This window comes from Onthophagus taurus, chromosome 2 (genome assembly GCF_036711975.1).
Source record: "Onthophagus taurus isolate NC chromosome 2, IU_Otau_3.0, whole genome shotgun sequence".
NCBI lineage: Eukaryota > Metazoa > Arthropoda > Insecta > Coleoptera > Scarabaeidae > Onthophagus > Onthophagus taurus.
The window spans coordinates 29646759-29657526 of NC_091967.1; the positions used below are offsets into that span (position 1 = coordinate 29646759).

The following is a 10768-nucleotide window of genomic DNA, read 5'->3' on the forward strand; positions in this document are numbered from 1 at the left end:
TAAAGTGGAATAGGTGCTGTAATGATTAATGTTAAGTTGTTCCATTAATTTTTGAAAATCGCTATTGTAAAACTCTTTCCCATTATCGGTTTGTAAGTTGCTCGGAGTAATATTCTTTTTACTATGCAAAATGTCCTTCATAGCTTGAGTAACCTCTTTCCCAGTTTTGGTTTTGAGTGGTAAGGCCCATGCGTATTTTGAAAAAGCGTTGATAACAGTCAGTATATACTTGTAACCTTTATTGACCGACGCATATGGGATCATTTCAACCAAATCAGCTTGATAAAGATCCAATAGTCCGTGAAGCAGAATGCGGCGTCGCCGATAATGTCGTCTCGCAGGTGCATGTAGTTCGTTAACGAGATCTCGCTTAACACTAACCATTACTCTACAACCCCTTCAATCAACAACTCTACAAGAAAAGGTAGTCCTCCTATCGGTGCATTATTTTTACACTTAATGGTATCTCCGCGTTTGAGTTGGACTCCCTGGAGCGACTTAATAACGATATCGTTAACAAGTAACTGAACATGAGCGGACTTTACAACATCTTTTATCATACCTTCGTAGAAAGAATTGATGTAATCCGTAATTCCACTTTTGTTTGTGATTTTATAAAGTTTTGTTTTTGGATCAACATCTCCATCACCACGTAAAGTTAAAATAAATGTTGATGAAGGTTGTAGAACTTCGGATCTTGCTATGTGGTTCTGTATAACATGGTGGTGAACATGCTTACCAAATTTATCGATAGATGTAGAACCATGTTCACCAAAACGGTTTAAAGGCATATTGGCTTCTGAAGCGTCACAGAAACAGAAAAAAGTTTATATACCCTTAACGAATGACTTGCGCTTCCCGTAATTCCTCTATGAGGGATATAATTTCGTTATGATGAGCAGTATGACCTGCTGCTTCGGAAGCAAGTAGTAAACGCAACCGATCAACTAATTCGTTCACGTCGTCCCAGTATTCGTACTCTTTAATTGCAGCAGGTACTAACAACTTATTTAAGTGACCTGATCCAGTTTTAGGTTTTGGCCAATATCGAGCCCAGTACACATTTGGTCTTTGACCCAAGGAAATTGGTTTGATTATGTTCACAAACTTTTCATTTTCATCATCAGTTATAATACTTTTTGAAGCGTCATAATCTCTTTTATGTACATTCGAACGTTGTAAGATATCTTTGTAATTTCTCGCATCTGGTAAAGTAAATTTACCCGGTTTATTTTTGAATAACAACTCGTATAACCCCGGTGTTCCTGTATAAGTAAATTCACCCACCAAAATGTTTTTCCCGTCAAACGTTATTGGTTGATTTGCGATATACAATCCATCGGTAAGTGCACGAACACCGTAAGTTTGATCGAACTCGTTATTTACATCTACTGTTAAACCCGTAACATAGGTACGTGGTAAGGGGTCCAGCTGCCCTAAAGCTTCTCTAATAACTGTCTGTTCCATCATTCCCTCCATATTCTCTTTCATGCGCGCCAACTGCTCCCTAGCGTCCCGCTCGTAGACATCTAAAGATGTGTCTGACTCACGAACAGAAAACTCAGGTGTAGTATCTCGACCCTCGAACACCTCTTCGTCGCTGAGAAATTGCGGACTCCGTGCGAGTTCCGGTGAAACATCCATGCTAGCTCCCGGTTTAATGGGTGTTGACGTAACTCTACGTTTAGGTTTCACTCTAGGAGTTTCCAGTTTAAGTCCTTTAGAAGGTTTCTGCAAGTCAGCCAGTAAGGCTGAGATATCTGGTGACTGCTCCTTTTTCGGGGTAAATAAATCACGTTTTATCCCGAATTTATTGTCGAGCGCTAATAAATTGACAGTTTGTAATTTTTTGGAAATATCTGTTAGAGGTTCTTTCAGTGGAGCGAGTTGAGCTTCGGCAATGGACTGCTTCTGTTTTATATCTCCTTTCAAAGTGCGTATTTTATGTTTAACATCTTCTCGCGCAGCTATTAACTGTTGTGCAACATTACGATTCATAGTTCAACGTGATAGTGTAATGATCGCACAGAGACTGAGCATGCAGTCGTAAAGTCAATGGTTTTACAGTATAATGTACTCATCGAAACCTTTCCGATAGCGTCCGTTATTTTTATCGCAATCTAAATCAATAACTAATATACCGTGCGGTGTATCCCAACAAGTTCGACAAATTCTGACAAAATCATCCCACGTAATGTCCCCTAGCAAATGATCGTTGTAAATATGTTTCAAGTTAGTGAGATCTTGTTTAAATAAAACTAAAAGGTTGCAATTGTCACGTAAAAGCTGCTTGGAAATGGCGCTATAACTTTGAGCGAGTAAAAAAGTATCAACGTTTCTATGACGACCGTATGAAAAATATTCCTTGATAATCTGTTGCTCTGTAGGAGCAATATCATCAAAAATAATAATTGAATATTCTTTCACCTTTGACGGTGGTAGAAATCGTCCGACATCTGAGTATTCATAATAGCCGCAAGAGCGGATAGGTTTAAGTAATTGTCGTAGAAATTCGTATTTGATTTGGTAGAGTGAATTAGAGCACAAATATACATTCAAAAAGCGCAACCCGTTGAGAGCTGTCAATAAAGTTAACATTACGTTTGTTTTTCCGGCACCCGAAGAACCAATTATCAAACCACGTTTACATTCCCCACCAAATAATTCGCTATGTCGTTTAAATTTATTTGCAGCGAAGTCGTTATGAAGATTACAGATTGGTAGTGTTAAAGGTTGGCTAACAAACTTAACGTCTTCAACCATGCTGACGGGTGATACTTGAACGGGAGATTAACAAGAAATGAAGTCGTAGTAGAAAACAATGTTTATTTTATCATAAAATGTAGCATACAAAAAATTTCAGCAGATTATTTATTATCATTGTTTCAAAATAATGGTTTACAACACTTTAACTATATAAACTGTTAACATTGAGTTTGAAAGTTATTTAAAGCGTGCGTAATATTACACAATATTTATTTTACAATAAGACGTGGTATACATAAATTTACAAAATTATTTATTATCATGATTTCAAAAGTATCTGTATGGTTGATGTAGTAGAATCACCAGTGGGTTATTCACATACAGATGTTATGTGATTAAACAAAATAAAGCAGTGTAAGTCACAGTACAATTTACACTACTTAGTATTAAATTAACAATAAGTAGATACGGTAAATATTCAAATAAGTAATTAATAATACATATTAACAAAAGCATGGGAGCGGTAACAATAAGTAGATACGGTAAATATTCAAATAAATAATTAATAATACATATAAACAAAAGCATGGGAGCGGAAAAGGTGAAAAGGAAGCGAACTTGTTGTCATATCATCAATTCGAACGATTTTCAGTATCATACAAGGATGGTGTACAAATTTGAAAAAACCACCTACAACATATTAGTTGCTGAGACATCCCTCCGACAATTCCTCAGTACTTTGATCCTCCTCAAGTTGTGGTTTAAAACAGACTCGAAACAAAGACACACGACAACACATCGCACACCAATATTTTTTATTTAAAATAATAGTCTGCAATCGTTCAGAAGATGCATACTTTATTTTCGAGCGCAATTTCACACGACAATCCAGTTGTAAAACGTTCGTTATACTAATATGGTGTAGGCGGCGTCGACAACGATAGCAAAGGTTGCCCAAATGTGATTCATAAAAAACATACCTTGCTTGATACTGAAGACCCACTCCGAAAGTTGAACTCCAATCAACCGGAGAACCGTGGAACAACTTATGTACGGTGCCTTGCGACATTTTCTTTCCAAAGCGTTCCACGGTGGGGAAGCAAACCTCCCCAAGATTGATTCGATCGCCCTTTCGGGATATTCGACGCCAGAAGCATATGTCCCAGCTGTACATTACGTTTAGTAGTAGAGTCTTTGGTAAAACATCTACTAACCGCAACGTACGGTCTTTACGGGAAATCGTCGAATTAACGCTCTCCATAGCCAACTCCTGCAACGTTAACACTGCAAGAGACAAAAAAACTGAACGAGCTTCAAAAAAAAAACGCTATTAACCGTTGTCAGGCAGCAGCCTGAGAAGGGACTTATACAGGTTAATTTTGGTGTTGTACATGTTAAGGATGTTTGAAGAAGCAGCAAAGCAGACGGTGGGATTCTGGTTTACTGCATTCAACGCGTTCACGAAGTGGCGCTTATGATGTTCCAAAGTCGTCACTTTGGTTTGCAATTGAGGTTTCAAGCCCAAGATGAAAAAATCCTCTTGGGACAAAAGACTGCTTGCCAAGTTGGTTGTTGAATGCAGAAACGCATCAACCCATGGGTCGGGATGTGCGGTATTTACAGCTGGAAGATTTTGCCTCTGCGGGATAGTAGGGATAGGTAAAGGTGGTGGGAACACCACATTTTGTGGTGGGATAGTTGTGATAGTTGGCGGGCTGTCACGGATGTCGATGGTCACCTCTGGTGGAGATGTAACCACCGTTGCAGGTCTGGTTACTGTAGCGAGTGTAGGTACTCTTCGTGTGTTACGGGGAGGTTTGGCTAATGCGTTGCGCAGCAATCTACAGGAGTCTTGTGAAGCAGGAGAAGGGTTTGGGCGGGTAGTTTGTTTCACGCAACCCCTTGACAACAAGTTGACGCGTTTTTTTATACGGCGGGATGTGTACCGTATGGGTCCACTCGAGAAGACAGGCGAAACACATATCCTATCGGAGGGTTGGGATACGTCTTCCGTCGCTGGTACAGACGGTGCCGCAAGCACCTGGTTTTCAGCAGGTGCTTGACTTGTGACATCCGTATGTACAATATCTGGAAGTGGTTGTACCACGTCGGCCTGATTGGTAGCAGGTTCAGGTGGCACAACAACTTCCTGATATGTTCCTTCTTCTCGTATCTCCATACTGATGCGAGTTAAGCCGTAGGACGACAAGGTTGGACTGGTGGTAACAATCGCACCATTGTCGTTCCCTGGCTGTGACCGGAGCTCATTCATTATTTGCTCGTACAGTGGTGGGTCTGTAGTGAAATCCTGCATGGTACGACTCAAACCGTCAAAGTTGCCGCTGCAATATAATGGTAACGACGGTAGGCTTGACTCAACAACATTCGTACTGTCGTTATTGCGTGGCAGCACGGCAACCAGTGGGTCGGTCATACCATCGGTATTATCGCTTGCACGAGCGTGGCTGTTACCAATTAAGTGAAGCATAATGGGAAAGACTTCAAGGAATCAAAAGGGTTACAAAAAATTTGGATTATTTTATTAAAATTATACGTTCGCTCACGTCTGACAAGTTTGCAATGCGCTGAAGAACCACTTTTCTCAGCGTATAACAATTAATGTCTGAAATCATCACAAACATACATGAAGAAAACCGATAAAAATTGTATTGATGTAACTTACTTTTCAAATGGTTTTCTATCACGTCTGACAGGTTTGCAATGCGCTGAAGAACCACTTTTCTCAGCGTATAACAATTAATACCTGAAATCATCACAAACATACATGAAGAAAACCGATAAAAATTGTATTGATGTAACTTACTTTTCAAATGGTTTTCTAGCAGAAGGCGATTTCTTCGTGGTCGGAAAAACACAGTTTTTAACAAAATCTGTTATTATTGTAAACACACTTTTTAAGGAAGGGGGAGGGGGGAGGGGGAGGGGGAAGGGGAAGGGGAGGTGAAGAGGTTTCTTTAAATAAAACTCATCAATATGGATAAAAAAATAACATTTATTTCTTTTCTAACGTACATTTAATACAATGCATTTTAGGTGGTGGTGGTCCATCGAAATCAGTTTCCGCACAATCATTATTATAATGTTCAAGACACGGTAACTTCATTTGTAACATTTTCGATTGCTGGTAGGCGAACGGTAGTTGGGTCCAAATTCTTCGTAATTCCATAGATGGTACTTTATCGAAATAATACTGTGTTGGTAAATATTTTAAATCACGAGCTGGAATGTTCGCAAATGAGGCATCTTGTTCATATTTTTTCATTACGCTGTACACTTTCTTGGCAGATGTAAGTGGCCAACACCCAAACACAGTGAACACTTGTTCCATCGCAACCAGCTCTTAACTATCCCCCATTACGACTTGTCTCTGCTTTATAGTCACCGACTGTCTTTCGCATCCTTGTTTTGCACCCCCTCTTCGACAACTTCTTGTAAGTGGCGTACATTGGAAAGAGCGCACATACTTCTTCGTCGCGAGTGAAAAGCACAGCTCGGTATACCCATCTCAAGTTTATAGATACTACCTTCCAACGCAAATATCGGCGCGGAAATAATATGTCTTAAAAATTTAATTTTTTCAGGTCCTTTAACATACACTTTCTTGACATTCCGACACAGATATTTGACTATGGCGTCGAATTCCATTGGATGGATAAAACCAACTTTCCAGTCGATGCAATGATGATGTGTCATTAACCAGTTTGCAGTATTCCTATATTTAGATGGTAATGAAGCTATACTGCTACTCGGTTGAAAAACGTGGTGGGTTATGCATTTGTTACTATCACATGATGCTAATTCTTTAGGTACGAACTGATCTTCGTTGACCATGAAACCTTGTATATCGAGAATTATGTATTGAGTTTTATTTGAATACATCTTGCTTCCGTACATCAACACGATTATCCATACTATGCAGCCGTAGAAATCTGTCGCACAACTTATACTCTACGACTTTTTTTTGTTTACGCTGAATATAGAAGTCTCACATTTCGGATGATGAGCTACGGGTGCGATGCGGCTCAGGATCCGATCCAACTACACACTACCAACCCTTCTTTCCCCATACTCAAGTCATTTGTTTGACGATTTTTGTTAGTGGAGAATATTGAAACGCCTTATCATGTAAAACTAAACAGTATGCTGTGGTACCATCAGGAATCGGATTTTTTGTCGTAAATTCTATCCGTATTTCTACCCCACTTTTGTGTAGCGCTTCTGCCTGATATGTACAATCAATTCCAATCAGTGGATAATTTTCAATAAATTGTTTCGGAGTGAGTAATGGTTCTCCTTCCTTCCCATAGTAGGACTTTTGAAAGCGTGTATACATGTCATATAACACTGCGACACGATTACTATCAAAGTCCACGTTCAGATTATCGTATGGGTAGCGTTCACCGTTTAGGAATACCGTCAAATTGGTGAGTTTTACATTATCAAAGGTTGCCATGTTCGCCAACTGTTTTCCTTTCTTCTTTGTTTGAAACCCAATTATTATAAATCTAGGTGTTTCCAACTGCGGAGCTGTTTTCACAGCCCATGAATGCTTTGTTGTTTGAGGTAAAGAAGGATATTCATGTACTTCCCAACTGCGAAAAGGTATTTGCAGATCAATATTTCGTCCTGCTATTTTTGTTAGAGCTAATTGTTCTCGTAAGCCTACGGCTAGATGGGGCATTCTCCACACAACTTTATCGATTTTTAACTGTAACGGTTCTTCTACCGTATTCACAAGCACATCATTATCATCATTATTACGAATTAACACTAGCTCTTGTCTCACATTCATCACAATTGTTTTAAAATCTTCAGCAAACCCTATTAATGTCTTTAGCGGTACACTCAATCCAAAATTTCCATTTTTATCCATTATTGCATCCGTTACAGGGGATGTTGGGACCACTTGACCTAGCAGATCCTCGCCCATGTTCCAACCTGCGTTCGCCAACTTTATTATATCGTGAGGGGTATACGAAAAGTATCCTTTCATACATGATGTTAACCCCACGTTTCTCACTCCATCTATTTGAACACCATTTATAAGATAGCGAATATCACTGAACATAAACGCTACAGGATTATTTATCAATTTTGCAGTTGCACTAGCATCTTTTGTTGCTTTACCACTCGCATCCAGTTTACGTACGCTCCCTTCCACATACAAAAAACTTTCATGAGGCAATGTGTAATTGTCTATTTCGGGTATGCCTATACGAATTTCATCATTGTTATCGAAGCTAGTAGAACCAAACGGTTGATGGGAATGATATTCGTAACTTACAATCGAGTTATCTACTTTTATTTTCTCCGTGACGTTTAAGGACTCCATTTATAGTAGTTGAAAACCTAAGTTGCTTAAATACTGACGATTGACGCGTGTTAACTGGGTAGTTGATTTTCGCTTACTGTTAGGTTTTACATCCTTTCGTACCGTTTTATACATTACTCTATCACCCAGATTTTCCTGTGCTTTTCTTCGAACGTCGTACACTATACCCATATTAAATACCCTACTACTCACACCGATTTCAAGTGCACTCTCACGGTCACTTCTTCGTCTCTGAAGTTTACCAACTGACCGTCCTGATCAAGTATGCGTACTATTAATGTACTAATCACGTTCGTTGTAACAGGTAAGTAAATCGGTTGTTGCGGAGCTTCTATTATTTTAAAACCAGCCGGTACGTTCGGGAAGAAATGATACAACACGTGCATGGGTTGTCCATTCGTATACGATCCGGAGCTCAAATTACAATAAATTTGTAATGCATTCGTTTTATTTATATTCACGATATGATCCGATTCTGTTATCGTGTTTTTAGGTATAACTTTAGGGTTAAAACCAAGTAAGGAACCGATTGAATTATCGCTAGCAAAATTTATGCGCCGGTTTGTTTTTATCTCAGCACGTTGCGTATTATTATTACCTCTTATGCGTATCTGTGTACCCGGTGTAGTCACGCTGAGAATATTCCTCGCTGTTAATGTTTTTTTAACGTATTCGTTAATATCGTTAATATCGTATGTTCCTAGCGGTATTGCAATATTCTCTGTAAAATTTCCCATATGATCTTCATATTGTAAAATATTGTTTGTTGAATCGATATTAGGTAACGTATTGAACGTTTCGAAATTTAAAAGAGCTAACTCGTATGTACCGAGTTCATTCAAATAAATCGGTGGGTTAAAGTTACAAGACAACTCCGACCCCCTTCCGGTGAGCGTAAATGTATAACTTGTATGTATTGTATCTTGTTCCATTGTTGTTCTCAAGACTAATCTTACACGGATACTTCCTTGGTATTTAAACTATCTAAGAAATGCAGACACAATTGTCCACAATTTGTTTGATCTTCTTTTTGATATCGTCGATAATTATACCTCACAATATTTCTCCCCCCATCCGATATAAAATACTTCTCCACTTCAATCGGTGGTCGTAAATCTCCATAACTGTCAAAGTAGTTAACATTTACACCATCCTTGTTGTAAGCTGTCCAGTGAGTACCGGGACCCGTACGATTATCAAGATTTATTATCCCACTCTCTCGTTTTCGGATTTTCTTCGGTAAATTGTTTCTCATGTACACCCCACGAAAGTTTAACAGATCAAGCGCTCGTGCATATCGCCTTAACTCTACATCCGTTAAAGAATGTTGGGGTATTTTTATTAGTTTTTTGCTACAGTTTTATAACCACAACCCTTTTTATATGGATTAATAAACATTCCTGTACCAATTTTGTTCGCCCTCTTGGGGCGTTTTAGTCGCTTTGATTTTCGTGATACCGTTTTCATGACTAGTCCGCAACCTTGCTTATATGGTTTAATATACAAACCGCTGCCGATCGCTTTTGGTTCCATAGCCCGATTGTGACGTTGGGCTTCTTGTAACTGCTCCCTTGCTATTTTTGCTTCGTTTACGGTTTTTGCAATAGCTGCTGCACCTCCGCCTAAAGAACCGAGAGCACCCAAAGCTGCAAGTATTAAGGGTAAAAAACCTCCCGTCTTGGGAATCTTGATTATTTTTCCGCGCGGTTTAAGTATTCTACCTTGATAAGGTTTCAACAGATTGTAACCCACTTGTACATCTCCCTTTGTATTCGTACTGTTGGTCTGTGCAATCGCTCGCCGCACTAAGTTCATTGCCTGCGTAAACGACAACTTACCGCCACGTTTCAACTTCTGACGAGTTGTCCCTCTACGTCTTAGGGCACGAATTTGCATTCCCATACCCATTATTGTTTTTCCTTTCATTATCGTTGACACTAACGCCGACGATAGTCGCTCTCCTAAGCTTGCGTCTTTACTTCTCAACCGCTCTTTCGCCGTCTTATACAACTCTTTATCGGCTATGTGTCGCTCAGCTAAATTCGATGTCGCTGCGTAGGCAATATCATGCGTTTTACAGGCGTCGTCTAATTTATTCACTCCCCGATCTCCACGAACTAATCTCTTTACCAATTTGGTTCCCGGACCGCAATAATTATAACCTGGCAAATGTAGTTCTATCGGAAGCTTATTGATTAATGTATTCACAATACCTCGACCAGACCGTTTGCTTGATCGATGCATACTGTTTCACTGTCCTAACATTCATACCATTATATTTAATAGCTTTCGCACATTATTCGGTGAATATTGGATGGTTAATAATACGCTCACATTTGAAAAAAAATTTTATTTATTTTAAGTCATTACATATTTAAATCTTTCATGAAAAATCTTATTTCTAAATTCGCTGCTTAAGTACAGGTGTAACATATCATTTACATAACTTATTCTATTCTTAAATCTAAGACGATCTAAATACATTTCCTCCCAATTACACTTTCGTGATTGTCTATACGCATAAGTCCATGCATACATTCTATGCATCTCATTTTTACTCTCATCAATCCGCACCTTACCCATGTCTTTATTGATTGTGAAATAATTTAAACAAATCTACATCCAACAAGATTTTATCGAAATTGTACAACATCACTTCCTTACTTATACATATTTGTTCAGAACACGATTCATTGAGCATCGTTAACA

General features: G+C 38.9%; 2 protein-coding genes across 3 annotated transcripts; both read right to left on the reverse strand.

Annotated features, from left to right (window-relative positions):
* Positions 1 to 2806: 2806 nt before the first annotated feature.
* LOC139429113 (uncharacterized) lies at positions 2807 to 5623 on the reverse strand. Of its 2 annotated transcripts, XM_071194607.1 has the most exons (3): positions 5531 to 5623; positions 5390 to 5470; positions 2807 to 5329 (listed from the first exon to the last, which is right to left on the reverse strand). In XM_071194607.1, exon 3 carries the CDS (start codon positions 5192 to 5194, stop codon positions 4037 to 4039), a length of 1158 nt encoding a protein of 385 aa, XP_071050708.1. In that variant the 5' UTR covers positions 5195 to 5329; positions 5390 to 5470; positions 5531 to 5623; the 3' UTR covers positions 2807 to 4036. The 2 variants fall into 2 exon arrangements, with proteins under 2 accessions (XP_071050708.1, XP_071050709.1); XM_071194608.1 differs by lacking the exon at positions 5390 to 5470.
* Positions 5624 to 6796: 1173 nt separating this feature from the next.
* On the reverse strand, positions 6797 to 8059 carry LOC139432727 (uncharacterized). Its single transcript, XM_071201491.1, has one exon. It carries the CDS (start codon positions 8057 to 8059, stop codon positions 6797 to 6799), a length of 1263 nt encoding a protein of 420 aa, XP_071057592.1.
* Between the last annotated feature and the right edge of the window lie 2709 nt (positions 8060 to 10768).

Coding starts and splice junctions, on each gene's coding strand:
- LOC139429113 (XM_071194608.1), bottom strand. CDS start 5,194: ATGCTTCACTTAATTGGTAACAGCCACGCTCGTGCAAGCGATAATACC.
- LOC139432727 (XM_071201491.1), bottom strand. CDS start 8,059: ATGGAGTCCTTAAACGTCACGGAGAAAATAAAAGTAGATAACTCGATT.